This window comes from Terrapene carolina, unplaced genomic scaffold (assembly GCF_002925995.2).
Source record: "Terrapene carolina triunguis isolate 2854851 unplaced genomic scaffold, T_m_triunguis-2.0 Scaffold95, whole genome shotgun sequence".
Taxonomy (NCBI): Eukaryota; Metazoa; Chordata; order Testudines; family Emydidae; genus Terrapene; species Terrapene triunguis.
In genome coordinates, this window is record NW_020664446.1 from 39,569,569 (window position 1) to 39,594,433 (window position 24,865).

Consider the following 24,865-nt stretch of genomic DNA (forward strand, 5'->3'; position numbering starts at 1 on the left):
TGTAAAGTTATTGAGTACACACCACTCTTCACTGAGTTATGAGAGCTGGGTCTAATATGAAGTTGTCTCCCACCCCCTCCTCCAATCCAAATCCTGGGCTTTTCTTTTCAAAAATGCTTTGTGTGTATCTGTGTAAGTGGGGATGAATATGCACTAAACTGAATTTATGGTTCAACTGTCCCATATGTGTAATGGGAAGCAAGTTTTAATGACAGAAGAGGTGTGCCAAACCACCAGTGGCTGAAGTTTTGAAAAAAAACTTATATGAACATGCCCTAATAGGGAAAATTTAATAAGGCATTCTCTGGCATATAAAGTTGTGCTTTAAAAAAAGAACCTAGTCTCATGTACACACCCCCCTCCCTAACCCCTATCTCACCCCCCCCCCCCCACCCACCCACCCCCAAAAAAAAAGACAGTTCTACAACTCTAAACACCACACACAAAGGTTTAAATTCAACTCTGGTGTAACTCCATTGATTTTAGTACAGTCATGGCCTGTTTGCAGTAAATATGACCCTACCTACCTAATTTTTGGTATATTCTTACAGTAAGCCTCTGTTTATTCTTATTAGTGTTTTAACTTGGATTTTTATTGAAGTTGTAATGTACAACTGTCTTAAACAGCATGTTATTCTTAATCACTGTAAGCACTACACTTTGTGGATATAGTAAGTTACATTTCATACACTTGGCACCATGATTTCTTTTCTGCCATTAATGCCTTTTCAACAGAATCTCATTTGCATCTGAATGTTAGTCACCTTTTCTGTAGTTTCAGATTAAAGATTATTCACTAAGGAATTTGTTGTTCTACTTAAAGATAGTTTTCCAGTAGAACACAAGTATTTGAAAATAATTTAATATATTATCTTCATACAGTTCAGAGTACAATTGTCACTTTAATTTCATACTTAATGAAAATGTACATACAGTTCATGAGACAGAAATAGCCTTAAGACATGAGTATTTAACATACATATGTAGTGTTTAAAACAAGGCAAGCACCATGAAATATACATGCTGGAGCCTGCTTTGTACCACACCCAAAAATCTTCAGTGACATGACTAAGACAGAATTTATCTTTACTCCAATTACAAATAAGTAGATAATGTGACAAATCATGGCCTCAAACCATCCAGTTTATGCTTCCTTTCTCTTGATGATCAGAGGCCCAACGTTGTCCCCAGTTTCATCATTGTGCTTCGTGTGAGAACCGTCGCACACTGGAAACTGAAAAAGAAGAGAAGTACAGTATTAAAGAATGGGTGCATTTAACACTAGGTGAGAAGGAAATATAATCCCTAAATTATGAAAATGGCTTCACATGGTAAAGATACATTTACAATGTAAGTAGTACCTCAAATGTGTTATCGCAAGAACTTAAATTAATATTTGCTAGACATGTTTAAGTGTTCATTAATATTACCTGTGAGTGTAATGTACAGGAGCACTGTAACTAGGGAAAGAACCCCAACTCACAATGCACTTTGGAGCTCCAATCTCAGACCCTAGTCAGAAACAAGCAGCCTAGGCTGGCCTCAAAACTTCCTTTTCAGCTCCCCCACATCACTCCCTATTCCATAGGGAGGGCTCTGGAGTGCAGTGAAGATTACCAAAGGTTTGCACAAGAGTCTCAGTTTCTGGATCCTCTCCTTTAAGGAAGGAAAGTAGGTCCTTGCCTACACTAGAACAGGTTTGTCAGTATAGCTACCAGCAAACCCTCCTAGTGGAGGCACAGCTTATACTGATAGAAGTTCTTTTGCCTGTATAGCTAGTCAGTTCCCCAAATGACCTAAGCCATACCGTTCCCCTACCCCCACCCCATAAAAGTCCTTTTGTTGGTATAGCTGCATCCACACTAGGATTTTTGCCACCGTAGAGTGTTTGGTTGTTTAAGAGATCATTGACATTGCTAGGGTGCCCAGATAGCAAGTGTGAAAAATCGGGACGGGGTGGGGGTAATTGGCACCTATATAAGAAAGAGCCCCAAATATCGGGACTGTCCCAATAAAATCAGGACATCTGGTCACCCTAGACATTGCTATACTGGCAACGGTTTCTAGTGTAGATCTGGTAAAAACCTTTAGATCCCCACTTCTGTAAAGAAGCCATCTTTAAATTCTTTCTTGCTATATCAGGGAAATAAGACACTCTCCACCTAAAGCAAAACCCACAGCAGAGCTCCGTTAGCTAGGTGTAGCAACTTAGCTGTTGGGAGGTGGTTAAACAGCCATCTCCTGTGCCTGAGCAAATATCCAAAGTCAACGGAAGTTAGGCCAGACCCTCTTTAACTGCTCCAGGATGGTTTGTAGACACTGTTAAACAGTTGATAAGGAGATAGTTGCAGAATGACAATAACCAACGCTGCAAGTGGCAAATGGAAGTTTCCAAGTAAACAGAAACGTTTTACAGAATACCAATATTCCTGCATCATAAATTCTCTTTACCACCAAATCAGTCACTTTGACTGACTTGACTAATACTCAGCAAAACTTCAAGGCAACCAGAGTGTTTGATTAAATGCTGATTAATTCACCCAAAGCTACTGGTGAAATGAAAAACCAAAATTTCATCTAACACAATGGTATGTCTTATGTAAGAATAATTCCTGCCTCACCCCTCACTCAACCAGAAAGATTAAAAACCTAGATTTAACAGCAAAACACAGGGGAGAACTCTAAATCTGCATGTTATTCCTCTTTTCGAAATCATAACCAAGGAAGTATCTTCAAGTTACACAAGACACTTTTGGCAGAATAATGTTCTTAGAAGTTAGAGGCTCCCCCCACACTCACAACCTGTGTTGTGGCCATTATTTGAGAGGGCTGGCATTTTTCAGAATCAGGAAAATAAGCTTGCTTTGTGATTGGTTATTCTTAGAATTTCAGCTCTGACAATATGGCTATCCCTTTAATGCAGACATTCAGTAAGCTTCTCCTTAGACAAATGTTACCAACACTGATTTAGACTGGACTTCCCTGTTCCAACACACTTTAAAGTTGTTTCAACGGGATTATGTTATAAGAAGCACGGGTGTTTGAGGGCATCCTGATGAACTTGTTTCTTGATGCACGAGTTGTTTTTAGCTTTAAAGTGTTATCAATGTAAAGACTCTGACTTAAGGGGGGAGGGGGGGAGTTTCCCCACTGTGACTGCTATCAGTAGGAGCCCCAGTTTGAACAAGGTACTGGCAACCATTGACATTTTAGCTAACATATCCTCTACACTTGCATTAGTTAAGATGGTGGTGAAGACACCAGCAGCCAGCCAGCACCAGCGCTCAGAAAGTTATACCACTGATCAAACTGCACCAGTGACAGGGTATTTTAAGGGGGTGGAGGAGAAGAGGCTAATGTAAACATCCCCTTAGTAAACCACAAGGATATTTAAGCACTTAAACATTATACTATCAATATCATGGCAACATGACATACTAGCTTAAATATATCTGTCACCGACATGTACAGCATAGGAATATTTTCACCCATAAAGCTTGATTACAGTATATCCAGTTTGTTTAACATCCCTTAAGTTTTCCCTCACAGTTCTTTGGTAGTGAAGAGCAGATGCACTGAGACACCAAAGAGAGAGGAAGAACAAAAAACAACAAAAAACAAAACAAAACAAAACACCACACCCAAAAAATCCCCTCTTCATTCTCTATCACCACTGATACTATGAAATACTGTAGACAGTAAACCCCTATACCACACAGCACCTGTCCTATGCCTTGTGAATTAAGCAGACCATATTAGAGTTTTTAAGGATCCAATGGATTGGGGGGTGGGGGAGAAGTATTGTTCAGTGCTGAGATGCTGCTTCCCACTGAAATTGCTGCATTAACTATGAAGCTTGGGATGGCTGATGTGAGAGAGTTATCCACATGCACTAGGAGTACAGCAGCACAAGGGGGGGGGGGGGAAGGAATATTGTGCACAACAGCTAAGGAACCACCCCTTAACTAATCTGGAGTCAGAAGCATCATCCATATCAGGAGAGGAATGCAAACAAAAAGTGTCTGATGTTTGTGGGGGCAGGCTGGCAAAGAGGAAAAAGTGAAAAAGGAGGAAGGTAGAAGGTCAAAAAAGATTTCAAGTTGTAATGATAGAACACTAAATTCTAGAGTGAATACCAAATGTTAGTTTAGTCCTTTTGGAGTTCTTAGTTTAAAAAAAATAAAAAATAAATACTTGAACAAAAAAGTAGAAAATATTAGATTACCAGAAGAGTATGTGCTATGCTTTATAGAAGTTATACTACATTTATTTATTGAATGAAAGTTGTATTTTCAGTTTGAGCACAAATGAAGCCAATGCCGAACCCCTAACTACATATTGTGAGCTCATAGCCTGCCACTCAAGCCAAACTCTAACATTAGATGAGAAATCCTTGCACAACTGGATACTTGCTGTTACTTTGCATCTTTCGGTCTCAGAAAGGTACAAATAGCCTCAAATTAAAGAGCCAATGGGAACCCTTGCATGTGATCTAACCCGAGTGTAGAAATTTCATATAAAGTATGTGAAGAGATATACTAACCCAAAATATTTTGGGGTCAAGAAAATCAATTATGAAGGATAAATATATTCCAATATACTCCACTGGTTATCTAATTTATCATCCACAAGAGCAATATAAATAAATCTACCCCCAATTACTAGTTGAGAAGATTTAGTATTTTATTATATTGATTTATAACAGAGGGTAATTTTTTAATTAAATCTCTAATAGCATATTTGAGAGACCAAATATATTTAAGGGGAAAACTGTGGAAGGCTGAAGTTGATTTAAGAAAATGTTTTTGGAGTCCTTTAAGGCCACCAAGAACTTTCCTTGTAATCCTAGTGGGGGATTCCCCCCACCCACCAGATTCTCCCAGGGTCACAAGTTCTCCCTGTGTTAAGTCGCTTGAGAGTTCAGGTTTCCCCTTCTCCTAGAGACCATTTCCACCAAGTCTCCCTCTGCATAGCTGAGGGATACTATTCTATAACTTGCCCCCTTTCCTGCATGCTTCGTTGTGGAAAGTTACAGTCCCAGAATGATAGGACAGTTCCAGGAACTTCTCCCAATTCATTTTTAAAAACTAACTCCATTTCAACCGGATGTATCCTTTTGACCTTGATCAAAGGAAAAGAATTGGGGGGGGGGGGGGGGGGGAGGGAGGAAACTAAATTGAAAATAAAACGAAAAGATACAGACTTAAAATTCCAACAACTTTAATACAACCTTTGATAAACGTGACGTTTGCATTCAGATGTTAAGAAATAACATTAGATAGTGTAATTTGACATTGTAAAAATTAGCCTGAATGAGGTATGTATCTATCCATATAAGGAAAAATAGCATGAAGTTTTCAAGCTGCACCAGAAACCCAGGAATTCCCTGCGTTATATAAAGCTGCTTTGAATTCCCCCCCCCCCCCCCCCAACTTTGATATGCAGCTTGACTGTACCACAGATTATCTTTTTACTAGGATGAAAGTGAAAGAACATTGAAGAACGAGTAAGAATGAGTAAGCTAACCAAGACACAGACTTCACATCCTCTAGCAAAATAACTGACACTTTAGATTGCAAAGAATTATTGAGTTGACTAACCGTAATGGACTTTGGACTGTAGTACCATAATGCAAAGATAAGCTTTGCTGACAGATTTGTAGGTGGCAATGTAAATAATGGCTTTTTTAGAACTGGGTAAAGACTTATGAGGTGTCAGTAACAGAACTAGAAATAGACATGGATGGGTCTCACTCCATCCCTCTGCCTGTGTTTTATGACCTTTCCTTTGTGTTATCTTGTGCTTGGGGGGGGGGGGGGGGGGGGGGAGAACAATTACGGACAAAATTGCCAGGCAGGAACAGTGCAACTTAAATCCCCTATCCCCAAAACTGTTTATCTTGACTATCTCCTAAAGCAGAACTGGTAGATGGAGACCAGATGGTTTCAGAAGACTGCTAAAGGAACAACAGGCCTTTTACTTGTAGGTCATTGCTTTTAATCTGGCTCAAATTGGCTGTGATTGGAAGTTGTTGCTATTTAATGGTTGTTCAGTGACCTCGGTTTTATCATCTTAATACCACGCCCAGCAGAGGAATGTCCACATCACAAAATCCACCATCACAGTTGTCATCTTTGCTAACTGCCCTCAGCAGAAAAGACAAGAATTGAATAAGCAGGGAGACAACTATCCAGTGACACTAGAAGTTCAGTCTATAGAACAGACTGTCCCTCTTGCTTTGTCCAAGTTTGGCACAAGTTAAGATTTGCAAAAGGCTATCTTTACAAAACCTGAAGTCCATAGAAATAAGTTTGTGAACATAACATTGTCCCATAGTGTTTGCAAGCATCATGCTACTACAGCTTCATTTTCACTTGCTCATGACTCAAACTGAAGTAGCAGATTAGTCCAAGCCAAAATACATGCAAAAAGATACTCAGGGAATTCTGCGCCAAAAAATTAAAAATTCTACAACTGAAAAAATATAAGTTCCTGCACACAATATTTTAAAATTCTGCATATTTTACTGTCAGAACAACGCAATATAATCACACCAGTTTCAATTATTTTTGGTCATTTATTTCAAAATACTTGTCAGCAAGTATGTCTGTAACAATACAGACAACAAAAAAGATTCAGGAAATGTTTTTTGACAAATAGATTCCTTAGTAGGTATATTAATACCAAACTGAGTAATAATTCATTTAAACAACAATACAGAACCGTATTTCCTACACCCCTCAGAAGCAGTGCAAAGGCTAGGGGGAGTCAGGGGTAATGGAGGACTGAGGGAGACGGAAGTAAATATCTGGGAAGGAGCCTGGGTGTGAACTTGCTGGATATGGGTGGGAAAAGTATGGAACAGGATGGGGGTTTTTTTGGGGGGGGGGGGAAAGGGGGGGAGAAGGGAGGGATTGTTCAGGAGCTTCCCCCATGCAGACCTGGGCTGACCTCTAGCCTCTCCCACTCAGTCCGGCACATCTGCCCGTCCCCATGTGGCCCTGCACCTCCCTCCCCCTGTGGCTCCAATCCCATTCAGCCCCTATCCCAGTCTGACCTCCCCCACTAGCCCATATGAGCCCCCATCTGACCCCCCAGCACCCCACACTGACTGTCTCCCCATAGCCACTGTCTCCTGACCTGGCCAGCGCTGTGAAGAAGGCAGGCTCTTTATCTTCCCTAGCTGGAAGCTGCTGTGTTCTGTCGCCACAGCGCCCTCTGGTGGGCAAAAGGCAGAACTGCAGAAGTTATTTTCTGCTGGGAGCTGCTACTGTTCTTGCACCACAGCGCCCTCTCATGGGGGAAAGGGGGAACTGCAGCAACATTTCAGCAGAAGCTTTTTCTGCGCAAAAAATTAAAAATATACATGGCTCATTAATTATACACACATGCAGTAGTGCAGAATTCTCCCAGGAGTAGGAAAAAGGGTCTTCACATTTCTGCTGTTTAGTATGTTCATTGAGTTCTGTTTAAACACCAGTGTTCCTAAGAATTTAGGTACAAGTTGTTTTTAATCCGACACTATTCTTTTTTTTTTAAATCACAATGGTGGGGCAGCCCTAGAATTCTGCTGTTTCTTCATGATTGATACACACACACACACACACACACACAAAAAAGACTTTGGACTTTAGTGGTGCTGGTTACAACCTGGCACTTTTTTTGCTGTACATTCTCTTAAATGCTAAGAGAAAAAACAGCTGGGTAAAAGTGAATTAATTCCTGTCTAAACAGTGTTATGTTGGTTTTACTCTAAGAATAACATCAACATTACATTAAAAAGATGCGTCACATCTCAGATAAAATTTAAGACTTGCGAGAAATGCACATTAGAACTGTTCAACATTAAAGAAGAAGAGTAAGAATGAGCTCATTTTACAACTCAGAAGATTTGATTCAATGCATGGATACACTGAAGTTCATGAAGTCTATACAGACAGAGAGATAGCTATTTGACAGAAGACTGGGGCACTAGCTGTAGAATACCCTCCCATGCTGCCATCCCAGATTGGCAGTGACAAAGTGATTATTCAATAATGGTTTGATGGTCTATGTGACTTGATTTTGGTGGTTTTACCCGGTTCCTTGTTATGCCACTCATTATGGATTTTAAACTGTAGGAGAACCAGTAGCAGAGCGAGCCAAATCAGAAACTTCCTTAGTCTTTATATTCCACAGCATGCTACATTAATAATGAAATTGTGTCTCTATGCATTTATAATTCCTCCTGCTCCCCACCCCCACTTCTTTCTCTAACACAAGGATGAATGAACATGCAATTAAAGAGCTATATGCATAGCTTGACCTCAACAACAAAAACCTGGAGTTCCCACTTATTCCAATGTTATCTACAGGAGATACGGACAATAATTTAGGCCTACAGACAGATCTCACTGATTCACGGACAGTGGTATTGTCAACTAGTAAGTGTTGGGTTCCTGTGCTAGTAGAGTGATTACTAGATCCTGCCAGCTATGAGGATCTCTAGAATTACATGGCCATTTTGCAGAATCAATGGCTTGAACACCCTCCTTTATTATTAAAACCATTTATGCAGTATACAAGAAAACCTGAAGCTTTACAACTGCATGTTTTTTACATTTTAGTTTTGTAAATTACATAATTGCTACATTTCACTTCTACAGTAGATTCTTCTAAATTAATAATAGCTTGTTTTCTTCAACAGATCAAGTATCAAATACTACAACTGAGAAGAGCTTAAGAGGATTCTTGCACATTAACAGATATTTACAATTTTTTCCCCTCTCACCTTCTTAGATCTCCAGCAACGACAATACACAGCTTTTTCTCCCAGATCTTCCATATCAAATGCATGGACTACCTTTGGGTTATCTTTCTGTATATGGAGATTTACCATTGCCTTGCAGCATTTGTCTTTAGAGAGGAATCTTGTGTATGCTAGATATCCAACAGCAGCTGCTCCTGCAGCTAACGAGATTGCAGCAACCCATTCAACTAGAGCAAGAGATAAAAAAGAAAGATTGAATGAAATATTCCATTTAAGGTTTTGCCAATTTAGCTCCCAGAGTCATATTTGTGCTTAAAGGACAGTTTTGAAAATAAAACCGCTTTCTTCCCACACCCATCCAATTAATTTGTCCCTTTCTATTAAACAGGAGAAACCTATGGGAAAATTGAACTAATGTGGCTTTCCATTTATTTTTTGCTCAGGCATCTGCATCACTGATGATGTCAACACAGCTCTACAAACAAAATCAGCCAAATTTTGTTCATAACTGGTTTACAGTATTCCTTTAAATACATTTCATTAAAGATAGTGAATGCTAGGCACTGGGCAAACTGATTTTACATTATAAATACAAAATTGTAATACTTTTAATTATTTACTTTTTTAAAGGGAACTGAAATAAAGCTAAAACATTACTAGTCTGAACCTGCATTTCTCACAGGCCATAAAAAAAAAAAGTTCTACCTGTCTTGTCTGTACTAAAGTCTTGAGTTTCTCAAAGACACCGTTTATATAAACAAATGTTTTTCTCCCCATTTCTCACTTTTCTGTTATCTTATGCTCATCTCTGCATCTCTACATCTTTGCACTCTTCTTTGTCTCACTTGATATCATTTTCCTTCTCTGCAATTAATCCACCTTTTTTTTTTTTTTTAAAGTCCTGTTTTCAGGTTTTTGCCTTGTGTCTTCCACTTGAAAGTACCCTGAATTTCTGTCCAACTGTCACAGAATTCTCCTGCCTGGTTGCCGTAACACCCAGCTCTAGACATGGCAGGAGTCACTCCCTCCAGACAATGTCAGCAGCAGGACAATTTGAGGGATCAGTCCCACTCAGATGTTCTCCTACTGTGTACGTAAACACTGTCTGACTCAATTGCTCATCCATAAATCAGATGGGCATCTGAGATCTACAAGGTTCTTTCCACAGATTTAAAAGACACTCATGTGACTATGCTATAGCCACCAAAGCCATCTCAGACTAGGAATTTCAGCCTTGGTTAGCCTGCATTGTTTATGGTTTAGAAGAGATGTCAATCACATGATACAGTAGGAGACCCTCATTCTAATCTTAGAGAATAAAACACTTAACATATTCCTGACATCCCTACCTCTATTATGGGACTTTTACTTACCCTCTTCCTAGTGCTCTTGTCACAAGCCCAGTTCCTCTTGCACCATTTGCTTTGGACAGCTTGCTCTCTCCCTTTTCCCACCCACTCCTGTGAAGGCTACATGGACCTAGTCCTTTGCTTCTGCAGTATCTGATCCCTGTTTAAAGGAGCAGCAGCTCAGAAACAGCTCCGCACTTCCCTTTTTTTCCCTCTCTCTCTCTATATATATATTAAAATAAAAATAAATAAAAAAACAAAAACACACCACTCCCCTGACCAACAAAAGTTTTCCCCAAAAAAGTGCTATTGTAATCAAACCCATATTTGTCCTCAAGAGCCAAATTGGACATTCCTGAAGTAGATTACGACCTCATGCTATGTACTTTTTCCACACTCACATGGCATCCCACACAATGTTCATAGATTGGTTTGACTATGCACAATTAAGTGTGATTGCTTATGATACTCATTACGACAAACAAAATCAAGAATAGATTCTGCAACTTGTCATTGTTATCTTCATCACAGATGAATTTTTTAGCTACATCCTCTGAACAAGAGCTGTATCCAACAAGTTTCTAACTAATTAAAGCCCCTTAAAGACCAGGCAAACATGAGTTACCAACATTGAGATTAGAAGCCTTAGTAACATTTAGCACTATTCATCTTTCCAAATGAAAATAATTTAGTCTCATATACTCCCCCCACCCATCCAAAGCCATTCTCCACACCAAAAAAAATTAGTTTTAAATGCTGCCAACCAAAAATGCTTAAACTCCCATGAACTTCACCACTTTATTCTTAGAATCATTATACCAGTTCTCATCACCACTACTACCTACTAGTTTGTTTTCATGGGTATTGGGGGGGGGGGGGGGAGAGCAGGGGAGAAGAATCAAATTGAGTAGACAGATTTATTCATTTTAAGAGTTTGCACCAACCTACTTAACAAGGTTGAACAAGAACAAAGCTTACTTGTGAAAGCTACTTTAAGAAACAAGTCAGATCACTGAAAGAAAAGTTTTTAATTTAACTGTATTACATGGAAGAAAGACTCAACCAGGATTACAAAGACCAGAAGAACACAAGAACACTGCATCACATTTAATTTTAAATGCCTGTAGACACCTATGTAATTATTTTAAATGATTTTAAAACTGTTCTAAATCACAGACTAGACTACGCAGTAGTTTTCAAGGATTTCCAAAAGCTTTTCATGTTAATCCCAAATTTTAGACTTATTATGTAACTGGCTTATATCTCACAGTGAAGTACCTTCACTTGGCTGCTCATCAACACTACCCAGTCACATGATCCCCTATAGCCAACGTTATACAAGAATTATATTTTACTACAGCTTTACTACTGAGTTATTCACTTTTGGGAAGGTTCTTGTTATTTTGCAGTATGAATCGACAACCCACAATAGTAAGCACTGGTTACTGACTACAGCTATAAGAAAGTTCCCTCACCTTTTTGCTGAGTTACTCTAGAATATGACACTAGGTAGGTAATAACATTGTGAGGTTAATGGCCACTAATAGAAATGCTGCTCTTAAATCCTACAAGCTAGAGAAATGCCACCAACATTTTTAATTTAAAATTAAATTTAAAACTAGGCAGATTTTCAAGAGAAGATCAATCAGCCACTAGTTTCTTAGTTTTCAGCAGAGAAGCCACACATCCACTACAAGGCACATAGTCAGAGGAAGAAAAAAAATGTACTCAAAGGACTCTTTAGTAAAGAGCACTCCCACCAAAGGGCTGCTCGGAAGCAAAAAACAGGTGTGTAAAAGAGAGGGAGTTTGCTATGCTTGCACAGCACCTACGATCATGAATGACCAGTCCTGGGGCTTCTAGATACTATTAAAAACCACATAATACCAGACCTCAGTGGATTTAACCATTTTGCTGGATTAATGATTTACTAGTAGTAGTTATCAGAAGCTTGGGGGATAAACTCTTGCACGAAGGTGTCAGCCGCACAAGAGAGCCTGTGAAGGTCACTGCATTTCCCAGGGGAGCCCCATCTTCTGCAAAGCAATCAAGACCCTTTCGCAAATGGGTCCCTTTCCTGTGGATCAGTCAGCGCTTCCTCTGCATCGTGATAACCACGACATAACCACCCAGCTATTGCACGGCTATTACAATGACCTGCAAGATAGAGGGATAAGGGTCAAGAGATTCTAGCTAGGCCCCTCCTGAAAAATAGGGGTGGACTGGTGGAATACCAGCCTTCCGCGTTCAGACACACTCCTTGCCGGAGCAGAAAGGGCTCCAAGGTGAGAATAATTGGGGGGGGGGGGGTGTCTAGCAGAGCAATTGGAAGTGAACTGTGAAGGCGGCAAGCAGACAGGAGACAACCCCCAGCAGAGGCACCATCCCGCTGCTCTCCTGCCCGCAGGCGCCCGCCCGCTCGCTCGCTCGCTCGCCTACCCCGCATGGAGGAGTTCGATCCGAGCCCCATTGCTCCCGCACCCAGCGCTCCTCGCCAGCGGCCTCCCGAACGCCTAGAGGGCACAAAGGCTGCTCAGACGCAATTGCGCGTGCGTACAGGAGCTCACACGATAGCAGCGGCGGGCCTTGCTCTTAAAGGGGCAGTGCTGCTGGGGCGCGGAGGAAGGGGCGCGACTTGCGCATGTCACCCCCGCTAGGTAACGGGATCCTGCTGCTTCCCGCCTGCGCATGGAAACTGAAACGGGCTCCCGTGCCCCGCGCCTGCAAACATCAGGATTTTAGGCAGGGCCCTGCACCCCTGCCCCGCAAGCATGGGGGACCTGAGGCCTCGGTGGGCTCTTGTGCAGCCTCCCCACCCAAGTGCTCTGTTAGCATGAGCCAGGAGTCTGGAAAGCATAAGACTAAAGTAACACGTTGGTTCATTGTATGAGGCTTTTGCTGTTTAGGGGTCCCATTTTCAGACTTTTCTCCACCACCTAGAAACTAAAAATTACATCTGAGATTCTCACCTGACTCCAGGAGAAGGGGCTTTAAGGAAAACATCAAATACCCTGAGACTTGCAATAAAATCCCATGAGTTTTAGCAACACTGCTTGTAAGTAGTGGGACAAGGGTCCTCACACCCATATGGGTCCCCTGGGAACATTATCCCTACACAATCATGATGTGTCAGCCACAAATCAAGAGAGAGACCCTTGCATTCATACAGGTACCCTCCCAAATACTGAGATGGGCTGTAACATCCATGAAGGCCCCTTGCAAACATCATGGGTGGGTGGGGAGCACAGATTCATAAGGAGCTCCTATAAAGAAAAAATGCAGTGCTGTGGCCTTGCAATTAATGGGTATTATCAATAATAATGATGATAATACTTTGCACTGCAGTAAGTGCTGGACAAACATTAACTAATCATCCCACATCCACCATTGTAAAATGTAGCATTGAATTTTCACTTGTCATTGGATATTTTCTGTAACAATTTTGTATTCATTGTATTGTGGCAGTAGAGTTCTATTTGAAAAGTGGCATCTGTGGAATAATTCCCATATCAAATGCCTTCAGTTTACAAGTTTAAAACGTTTTTTTCTAATTGGTAGTTGTGCAAATTCAGCTTGGGATCTGAGAATCAAGCAGATTCATTCTTTCTCACACATCATCATCAGTAATAAGGGATCTGTAAGCCAAATTAGCCACTTGTGCAATCCAGTGTCTTCAAACTATGCTACGGTGATGTTTATGTAGCCCCTTTGTTGTCATTGGGTTTGCACAAGTGTAACTGATTGGTGATTTAAAGGGCCTGGGGATTTAAAGGCCCTGCCTCTTCCAGTAGAGGCTATGCCTCTTCCAGTTGAGGCCCCACCCCCTCCTAAGGACTCCGGAGTACCAATAAGTTCTTTAAATTACTTTCACCCCTGGGCTGAACTAAGACCTTGAGCAGGAGCGCCGCCAGCTTTTCTGCTGCCCTAGGCGGCGGAAGGTCCCACCCTGAAATGCCGCCCCCCCCCCCCCCACAGAGGGGGCGGAAGGTCCCACCGCCGAAATACCACCGTGGTCGCTGCCCCCCAAACTGTAGCACCCTAGGTGGCCGCCTAGGTCGCCTAATGGGTTGCGCCGGCCCTGACCTTGAGGGGCTCCTTTTGGGCCCAAAGTATCAGGCTCAGGTGGTGATTTAATGGGCTCGGGGCTCCTACTGCCGCTACCCTCCGGGGCCCTTTAAATCGCCACCCAAGCCCTGCTGCTGGAGCCCTGGGGTAGCAGCGGCTGGGCTCTGGCAGTGATTTAAAGGGCCAGGGGCTCCTGGGAGCTCACCTTGCTATATTTGAATGGTGTACTACTGACAAAGGGGCTTATGAGATGTAGGCCCACAAATAACACATCTATTGACGGGGAAGACAAGCTATTTGATGTAGCCTGGATGTTTTGGTCATTCAAGACTATGATTATGTTAAAACAGTCATGCTAGGTTGCCTCTGGAGTCTCTTCTGAAGAGTCTGATAGAACAGTTTTGCCCTGGGACTTGACGTGCAATGCAATTCTATGTTCCTTATTATAGAGGTGTTGACTGCAATTCCATCATTAAAGTTGAGTTCTGTTTTGTGTTATATGGAAAATGCAACATATCTTTCCCCAAACTGGCAGCACTTGCTCCATGAATAGAGAATGAATCTTCTGAGAATTTACAAGTAAATCTGATGGTTCAAACTAACTAGTAACTAGGTCTTTAAATAAATATAGCATCTCAGCCTATTCTTTTTTCTGAATGATCTTACTAACAAAATAATGCAGACATTTTAAACTTTCCATTCAGGTAAAATTAACTGAAATAATTTGTATTGGCTATATTTGGTGAAATTTGGTTGTAATTAAGCAAGTTATTAACAATTGTATCTAATTGTTCTGGTAATATAGGCTGTTGGTATCGCAGGTAATTTAAGGGGGGGTTCATGGTGATATCACAGGTAACTCAACCAATCACCACTTCCTTTACAACTAAACTGCAGCTATTGATTGTAATCGCGCAGTGGCACAGCAGAATTGCCAACTTCAGGTGCTAAAATGTTATGAGATTGTTTTAAAAACCATGAGATTTTAATTAATAAAACTTGAGTTTTTTTCTTTGCCTTCTGTTTTTTAGGAATTCAGAATATGTGGGTCACACTTCAAGCTTTTCTCTGCAATCCTGAAGCCTAGGAACTTATGGTACTTTTGTAAAGTAAGTTGAGATTCTCATGTAATCACTTGTGTCCATGAGCTGGGGCATCACAAAAAACACCAAATGTCAGGATACTTCATACTAAAATTGCAAGAGTTGGCAACACATCATGAGGGAGACTGGACATTTGTTATTGTTCTTCAAAGTTTCTATCATTTATATTAGGGGTGCGGTGGGGGCCTGTGGGCCCTGACCAGAGAATACATGATGGAGGGGTGGCCAGGCCAAATCTGAGCAGCTCAGTGACCCTGTGTGTCAGGTTGTAATGCTTCTCACTCACATTTGGCCTGACTGCCCCTCCATCATGAGAGGGGGTGGCTAGCCCAAATTTGAGAGGTGGTATGATCCTGTGCACTTGCTTGCCTCCCAAAAAACTTCTGCAGGCCTTTCAGCACCCATGGGAATTGGTTAACCCCAGCCCCTGGGGAGAAGTGAAGCAGGGGGCTCCAGGAACCCCCAATCCTCAGAAATGGGGGAGGATTGGATCTGGACTTTTGGTGCTTCCTGGGGAAGTGGAAACACAGGAGGAGGAGGATGGGGTCTGTGACTCCCAGAACTGCCTGGCCGCTGCTAGGGATGTTGTTCTTCAGCCTGATGGCCTCTCTGGGAGATCACAAGGGGAAGAGCTCAAAGCTGAGTTTGGAGCAATGTGGGGAAAGAGCACGGGCCTGGGTGTGGGGCAGCAAGAGGAGATTAATATAAAGCTGGGTGTGGGGAAGTGGGGGTCTGGGTGCAGGGGGAGAGAGCTTGGAGCTGGATACAGGGCAGGAGAGGAACAGCTATGAACTCCCTCCTTAGAAAAATTCTGGTTGTGCCCCTGGGTTGTGTGCAAGCCTGGGCTCCACAGTGCTTTTAAGGCTGCTCTGCTGGGGTAGTTGAGGCAGGAGCAGGAGAGTCCTTAAATCACCCAGACATTGGGACTCAGAGATGGGATTCTCCCTGCCTTTGACCTTTATGTAGTGCTGATCTTGCATATGCTTTAACTGCTTTGTGTTGTTGCAAAGCAGCTGTAGATCCACTATCTGGCTGATGTACTCTGGCTATTTGATGTTTTGGTGTTCTGCTGAATCTTCCCTTAAAAGTTAAAATAAATTAAGAATGATACTACATATAATCCAATCATTAGAAATATTGCATGGTAGCATTTGCTTTGGGGGTATTGTTTAGTATTCAAGTATGAAATGTTTGTTTCTTTAAAAAAAAATTGTGTTTTTTTGTTTGAGAATTTCTTTAGTGTTAAGTGTGGAGTTAAGTTTGAGAATGCATATCTCATTTAAGGGTAACAAACACTAGAGATACTTGTCATAATCCCAAAGCCAAGCATTGTAAACTCAGGAAATTGAGAGTTAAGGTTACACTTAAAAGAAATCCAATTAGGATAAGGTAAGATATGCAGTTAGGCATCCAAACAATCTTAACTCTGTCTTGTAGTAATATCACAAGAGGAAAGAAAACACAATAAAAATCTAATGTCTCTAAAAATCAGCATACACTAATCTTGAACCACAAACATTAAAATCCCTTAATCATATTCCTATGATTAGTGTATGACACCACTACAGGGCAGAATTAAGATTTTGTTTTAATCTATTTAGATTTCTTTTAAATGTAACCTTAAATCTGAATTTCCTAGGCTTATAATGCTTGGTTCTGAAATAATTACAAACAACTGTGTAATTTTTATTGTCTTAAATTACTGATACCTACCAGACTGATGCAACCATAACTCCATCTCAATTCTTTTGTCATTGTTGTTTTTTGTCTCGGAATTCTAAGAAGGTCATTCTAATAAGCAAGTGCCTCTTATGTGATTCTTTTACTAGAGTCACATGAGATGTTCCAGAGTGGGTAGCTCTGAGTTCATTAAGCACCTTTCAGATCCTTGTGTGCAAGACCAAGAGAGTCTGAAATTCAATCAAAAAAAGGCAGACTTTTGCCCCACTTGTACTAGATCTGATCAATCTCACCCAAGAACAATGGGGAATAAAGCAAGCAATTGCTGCCTTTGTCTGAGGCTGCAAGCATTACAGAATAACTTGACTGCATACAACCAAAAACTGTTCCACTGCTGGTTCTTTGTCCTGATACGGAAGATGCCAATTGGATTCTCTTGGTTTCCAGTACTTTATATGGATATGCTTGTGCGTACCCTCAGCAGAATACAGAACTAGATTATGACTATTGCTCCAGGCTCCTCCTGCCAAAGACATAATCTCATGAGGTTTGTGTATAAACCAATGTATGTGCAAGGCAAGTGAGACCAGTGGGTAGCTGTCTAGGTCTTGGGTTGTCATTGGTGATGGAGAGCAGATATTGCTTTGCCAACTTATTGGACGACCAACGCAATGTAGAAAAACAAATTCCTATTTTTCTGTTGCAAATGATGTGGGTATAGAGCCTTCTAAGGTGGACTCTCACAAGATGTCACAGGCTTAGGCCCAATACATGAATATAGGGTCTAATATGAATGGAGCAGGCTTACAAATAAAATTATAGTGGAAAAATAAAACGTTGTCCCTAATAACAGGGGAAATTTCTTGTGAGAAATGTGCTTGACAAATGATGCCAATAATTATATACTAATTTTCATGAATCTTATAATCAGACATGCAATTAAAATAACCACAGGTGTATAAATTTGGAATATTCTATTAAATTAAGTGTATATCTGGATGAGCAATCTTTCAATGTTTATGTTTTTAACCTTTTAGGAAGATCAAAGATGAGTGTAAACAGTGTCAGGAATTTTGCAAATCATATGAGACCTGACTTTCTCAAGGACAGTGCAGATGGTCTAACATTGGTGTAAAAACAGTATAACTACTTTCCAGGCTGATTTATGCTTTGAACTGTGTACTAAACTGACTTGTTTACAAAACTAGTTTAAATTTGTGTAGCTTGGCCAAGGTTTAAAGGTGACAAAGGAAAATAACATTGTCTGAGACCAATTTTATTTCTTTATTATGCATAAAGACCTGCTAAAATTTGAAGTATTATTTTTTGTTTGTTTACATTAGAATTTCAGATCTAGCCTACTATGTTTTTCCTGGGAGAATCTATTGACAATTGGAGAATAAGTAGCATTATTACCTTACACTCACAGGAACCAGGAGTGTGGCCAGCTAAGAGATGTTTAACTAGACTATTAAATACTCTTTGTTTTTGTTAATATTTAGTTATTTAACTCCAATAACTGTCAAAAGATGGGAGAAAAGATTTCTTTGTGAAATGCATGTCTCTGTGTGTTTTTCATCGATTTCAAGACCAGAAGAGACCATTATGATCATCTAGTTGTATAACACAGGCCTAAAGTAATTATTGGAGCATATCTCTTTGAAAAACATCCAATCTTGATTTTAAAATGGTCAGTGACATAGAATCCACCACAATCTGTGGTAAATTGTTCCAAAGGCTAATTACTAGATTTTTTTTTTAAATAATATATTCATATGTGTATGGGTGCTACTAGAATATAAATAATAATCCTCAAACAGCAAACATCTTAATCATATTAATGTTTTTGACAGCGTAGAAGTGACCTTGCATTGCTACTTTGATAGGCTGGTTGCATATTGTGGCAGTGTTAAAATCAGTGCAGCTTGGTCTTTGCATTGCTATAGCCTTCTTTAGTTATGTCTACACAGGGGACATTTATGAAATATTCCCACAGGAACATCTGAGAGACCCATTTGGAATTTTTGAGTAAAGTTCCATAGTGAAGAAGACAAGGCCAAACTTCAACCTGAGTGCCCCAGGTGTTTGGTTGGTGGGGATAGGATCAGGGTTAAGGTTGTGTGCACGTTCCATCCTTTCACATCTCTGTAGCAGAGAAATGACCATGGAGCAGATGTAACTGTAGCCTTGCTCCTTGCTTTAATCCCAGGGTACAGGGCCCTTGGGCTGCAGTTGGCAGCAATTGCCATCTCCGCCCTCGTGCTGCCGGCTGCGTGGGCCTGCAGGCGCCGCAGTAGGACGGTAGGGGGCGCTGCGTCGCCCTCCCGCCTCCGGACTACATTTCCCAGAATGCAGCTGGCGCGGTGCTCTGTCTATAAGTAAAAGCGGAAACAAAAGAGCCAGCGAGTGAGAGCGGAGAGGATCCGGCCCCGGTCCCGGTCCCTCACGCCCTGAGCCCGGCCTCCGCCCGGAGCGACCGCACGCGCCCAGCTGGGGACTAGCCGCCCGCCGCCACCTCCCAGACCCCCGAGCCGGAGCGCGTCCCCGCCCGCAGTATCGCCCTCCATGGCGCTGAAGCGGATACAGAAAGTAAGTGCGGCCGCGCCGGGCCCTGCAGTTGGGAGCCGGGCGCCGGGCCTGGGGCTGAGCCGCGGGGAGCCCGGGCTGCGGGCGGCGGGCAGAGCTGGGTTCTGTGGGAACGGGTGGAGGGTTATGTCGAGGGAGAGCGGGGCCCCAGGGGAGTTGCGAGGGGAAGGAGCTGGGGTGGAGGGGAAAGGGAGGATCGTATTGTGGGAGCGGGGCTGGTGAGGGGAGAGGGAGGATCTATTGTAGGGGAAGCGGTTATGTGGGAGAGGGAGAACTGTAGGGAAAGGGCTCTATGGGAGGGGAGCTGGTGAGGAGGAGAGAGGGAGGATCGTACTATAAGGGAAGCCGGTGGGAAGGGAGAGGGAGGATTGTATAGGGGAAGAAAGGCTGTATGGGCGCCGAGGAGAACTTCGTGTGTCAGAGGATAGAATAATGGGTGTTGAATCTTGGCTGTAGTTCTGCTCCTCGGAGTAATGGGGCTTTCATGTCTTTGCTATACCAATGGGGATATCGATAGTTTATTGCTTCTGGAGACTGTTCTTTGTTTCTCCTCCCCCATGGAAATGGAATGTCAGTCTGTGGGTTAGAGGAGGATTGCCTGTAGCACAGTATAGTTATGATGCTTCGCGGCTGCATGGCAATCTGGATAAAGTTTAACATTGTACAAACACTAACCTTCACAAGGCCCAGGTGAGGTGGGCTGTTACAGTTGCCTTACAGTGGGGGAAACTGAGGCACCAAGCAGTTGAAGGCTTGTCTATACAAGGGAAATATTGTGTGGTGCTGACAGCAGGTGTCAACAATGCAGTTTAGTTGCAAATGTAAACAAGAGGGAACTGTGTGCAATGGCACTTCAGAAACTGCTTTAATTCTGGTATGGCCAGCGACTGGCTTGAAGTTCCTTATCAGGTCAGTGGCAGAGCTGAGACTAGAATTTGGGAGTTCCTGTTTCTCAACCCTTACCTTTATTCACCAGACCATATTGTTTCTAGACAGGATCAGTGTTTTGGTGGAAGGATCATAGCAGTTCTGATACATCCTTCATTAATCTCAGAGGGACTTTGTGTGGGTGTAATTCTTCTTGTTTCCCTTGTTGGTAACAATTGCTGTCCTAAATCTTATTTATTTTTCTATCACATTCAGAGCCTGCTCAGTAAAGCAGCTTGCTATGGTACTTTAGTTGATCATTTCCTTCCCAGTGTTGCATACTGTGTGCAAAGGCTGACGGTGCCTCACTTTGAAGGCAGGGAACTATTTTACTTAGGCCATATCTAGGTTACGGGTGCTACAGTGCCATAGCTATGTTCCTGTAGCATTGTTCCTGTATGTGCTTCCTAGAGCAATGGAAGGGGTTTTTCCATCACTGTAGGAACTCCACATCTGTGAGTGACAGAATTTATCACACCCCTGAGCACTATAGTTATGTCGACCTAACTTTTAAGCGTAGACCAGACCTCAGATAGTCCTGCCCCAAGGAGCTTACAATCCTTTTGCTCCATTTGTACAGTGCCTAGCACAATGGAGTCTTTGTCCAGGACTGAGACACCTAAGCACTTTGATAATACAAATAATAATAACTAATATGCCCCTTAGGTGCCCTGCTGCTGCCACATTAGGTCCGACACAACTGCAATGGAAATATAGCTACTACTAACCACTGTGATGACTTCCTGGCTATCATTCAGGGTATCTTGTCGTGGTCTATTTGAGGAGCATGTTTCTATCTGGCAACTTTATCACATGAAATGTACAACCTGGACATCTAGCAGGAACCCTGCACCAAGGAAAGAACAGTCCAGGTCAAGGCACGGTTGTTATGTCAAAGCAAAGTAAGCATAAATGTAGGGGGTTTTTGGTTTAATGAGGGTGAAGGTGTAGCAGAGGGAGAATTCTTTCAGTCATTTATACGTTAGGCACCAACAATCAAGGAAAAAGCATGTGTGTAGGATATCCAATTTTTAATTTAAAAAAAAAGAATGAGGAGTACTTGTGGCACCTTAGAGACTAACAAATTTATTTGGGCATAAGCTTTCATGGGCTAAAACCCACTTCATCGGATGCATGCAGTGGAAAATACAGTAGGAAGATATATATACACAGAGAACTTGAAAAAATGGGTGTTGCCATACTAGTTCTAACGAGACTAATCAATTAAGGTGGGCTATTAGCAGCAGGAGAAAAAAAACTTTTGTAGTGATAATCAGGATGGCCCACTTCAAACAGTTGACAAGAAGATGTGAGTAACAGTAGGGGGAAAATTAGCATGGGGAAATAGTTTTTACTTTGTGTAATGACCCATCCACTCAGTCTTTATTCAAGCCTAATTTAATGGTGTCCAGTTTGCAAATTAATTCCAGTTCTTCAGTTTTAATTTGTCATTAATGTCAGGGGATTGATCAAAATTACTATTGACATATTTCTTATCTTGAGTGTAAGGCTTTACTGTTATGACTAGGGCTCTGTGTTTGTCATGGAGGTTGCGGAAGTCACGGATTCCGTGATTTCCTGTGACCTCTGTGACTCCAGCAGTGGCCCGTGTGGCTGACCCCAGGGTTGCCCAAGCAGCTGGCCCTAGAGCCAGCTGTTCAGGGCCCCGCTGCTGGAGTGGCTCCGGCGCCGGCCACTACTCTGGCAGCTCCGGGCAGCTGGCACCGGGGACAGCCCAAGCAACGGCCGATGCAGCTGGCCTTGGGGACTGCCTCAGCAGCGGTCCTAGCAATGGCCAGAGCGGCCACTGGCCTCCCTGAGACCCCCCCCCCCACAGCGGCAGCTGGAGCAGCTGCTGGGCCCTCTTCCCCCCCCCCCATGGCGGGCCCCCCTGGGGTGTCTTGTGGCGGCAGCACCCCCCCTAAAATTCAGTCAGGGGTATTTATGGTATAAGTCATGGACAGGTCATGGGCTGTGATTTTTTGTTTCTTGCCTGTGACCTGTTCATGACTTTTACTAAAAATACCTGTGATTACATCGTAGCCTTAGTTATGAGCCACTAGGTCAAAGGTAAAGTACGATCATATGAAGTACAGGTATCAGGCTATTATGCTGATGCAGAAATGTTATACTTTTTGTTCTTACAACTTTTTTGAGAACATAGCTAATAAATCCTGGTTTTCTGTACAATAATGTTCTACCCACAACTAGAAACATTGTCAACCTATTTGGCCCTTGAACATATCACAAATGAGTTTGTAAATGGCATCTGTAAATGTCAAGGATTTAAATGACAACTTTTTTTTTTTTTTAAACCCACCTTTCTTTCCCAAATACTACTTGCCCTATCAGAATCAGTCTTTCATTGCAACAAAAGCTAAATGTCTGTTATGAAAGGTAAGAAACATGGGAGCTCGGAATATTTATACATATAGCTTATCTAAGGTTATAAAACTGATATGTACTTCATCTTGCTATTGTTGATGCTGTGTCATTAGTGTTGTTTTCATCTAACACTATTTTGCTTTGTTCACATGAATAATTGCTTGATTTCTGCATTACTTTACGGTTGATGGTGGAAATGAAGGTTGGTTATTCTGTAGCAACCAGTTAACATGCAGTTAGTGAAGATATGACTTCAAATGTACCAACTGCTGAACGTAAAATCAAGAAATAAACGCACAGGTTGACTTGGGAGATCTAAATTATATTCTGTTGGGAGTCTATTCTGCCACAGACTGTATTTGTGTTGTTGAGCAAGTCATTTAGCCCTCTCTGCATCATTTTCCCATCTGTGAAATGTAAACAATTCCTGCCTACCTCACATGGGTTTTAAGGTTCACTTAAATGTTAGCATAGTGCTTTGAGGTCCTTGGATGAAAGGTACTTTATAAATGCAAAGTATGAGTGTATTTAAAGTTGTTTTGGTGTTGCTCTAGTACTTTTTTTAACCAGTTGCTGCCTTCGTTACAAATTGGGACTGCTTTAATGACAAATAGCCAGCACGCAAGTGGGAATGTCGAAATTGCTATTTTGGTTCAGGTCCATTTAGTTCAGCATCCTGTCTCCAACAGTGGCCAGTACTAGATGTATCAGAAGAAGATGCAGGAACCCAACAGTGGGCACATTTGGGATATTTTGCCTGCCACGTTTGGTCTTATCCTGATCTCTAATATATGGAGACTGACTTAAACCCTGAAGGACGAGGCTTAATATCCCTCCCCAAATCATCATCAATCATGATAACTCTGGTCGTCTTATCCATATAAATTTAAAATCCCTTTTTGAATCTTGCTAAATTTTTGGTCTGACTTTCTTTGGCAATGTTACAGTCTAATTATGCGTTATGTGAAAAAAGTATTTCCTTTTATCGGTTTTGAATTTGCCATGTTTTGATTTCTGTGAACGACCCCTTGCTCTTGTGTTATGAGCCAAGGAGAACAGACACTGAGGCAATTTATCTACATCAGTGGTTTTCAAAGTTCAGGTCATGACCCAGTACTGAGTCGTGAAATCCAAGGCACTGGGTCACCTTGCTCAGCACCCAGGAACCCTGGTGGCTGGCCAGTAAAAACTAGTAGTCCCTACCTGTTCTGACACTGCGCTGTGTCCCGGAAGCGGCCAGCAGCAGGTTCAACTCGTAGGCGGGGGGCCACGGGGCTTCGCACGCTGCCCGAGCACCGGCTCCGCACTCCCGTTGGCCAGGATCCGGCCAGTGGGAGTGTGGGGGTGGTGCCTGCAGGCAAGAGCTGCGCGGAGCTGCTTGCGCACCTCCGCCTAGGAGCCAGACCTGCTGGCTGCTTTCGGGGCGCAGTGCGGTCCGCGGTGCCGGGATAGGCGGGAAGCCTTCCCCTGCACCCCAGCTGCGCCTCTGACCAGGAGCCGCTGGAGGTAAGCCCGGGCCCCAATGCCCTGCCCCAGCCCTGAGCTCCCCCAAACCCGGAGCCCCCTTCCTGCACCCCACCCCCTCATCCCTGGCCCCACTCCAGAGCCTGCACCCCCAGCCCAGAGCCCTGACCCCCTCACCCCCTACGACCCCCTGCCCAAGTCCTGAGCCCCCTTTCACACCCTGAACCCCTCGTTCCCAGCCCCAGCCCCAGCCTGCACCCCAACCCTCTGCCCCAGCCCTCAGCCCCCTCCCACACTCCAACCCCTCATCCCCAGCTCCATTGAGTCGCTGGCATCAACAGTTTTCTTCAACTGGGTCTCCAGAAAAAGTTTGAAAACCACTGATCTATATCATTCTTTATCTTATATAACGTATATACTCAGTCGTAAGCTGGTTTGTTTATAAGCTGACCCCCAAAGATGGATAAGTAAAAATGGAAAATTTTTATAACCCGTTCATAAGCTGACCCTATAATTCAGGGGTCAGCAAACTTTGGCTCCTGGGCCATCAGGATAAG

The 24,865-nt window shown here is 42.6% G+C and overlaps 2 protein-coding genes across 2 annotated transcripts in view; one reads left to right on the forward strand and one right to left on the reverse strand.

Annotated features, from left to right (window-relative positions):
* Positions 1-846: 846 nt before the first annotated feature.
* CISD1 (CDGSH iron sulfur domain 1) lies at positions 847-12,632 on the reverse strand. The gene is made up of 3 exons (XM_024201850.3): positions 12,538-12,632; positions 8,771-8,976; positions 847-1,234 (listed from the first exon to the last, which is right to left on the reverse strand). The coding sequence occupies exons 1-3, from the start codon at positions 12,566-12,568 to the stop codon at positions 1,145-1,147; spliced, it is 327 nt and encodes a 108-aa protein (XP_024057618.2). The 5' UTR covers positions 12,569-12,632; the 3' UTR covers positions 847-1,144.
* A 6,712-nt stretch (positions 12,633-19,344) lies between these two features.
* UBE2D1 (ubiquitin conjugating enzyme E2 D1) overlaps positions 19,345-24,865 on the forward strand; it is a 38,337-nt gene continuing 32,816 nt past the window's right edge. Inside the window, exon 1 of the mRNA XM_024201905.3 lies at positions 19,345-19,535. Within this exon, the coding sequence (XP_024057673.1) occupies positions 19,512-19,535 (24 nt within the window). The 5' untranslated portion in view covers positions 19,345-19,511. The remainder of the gene's footprint in view (positions 19,536-24,865) is intronic.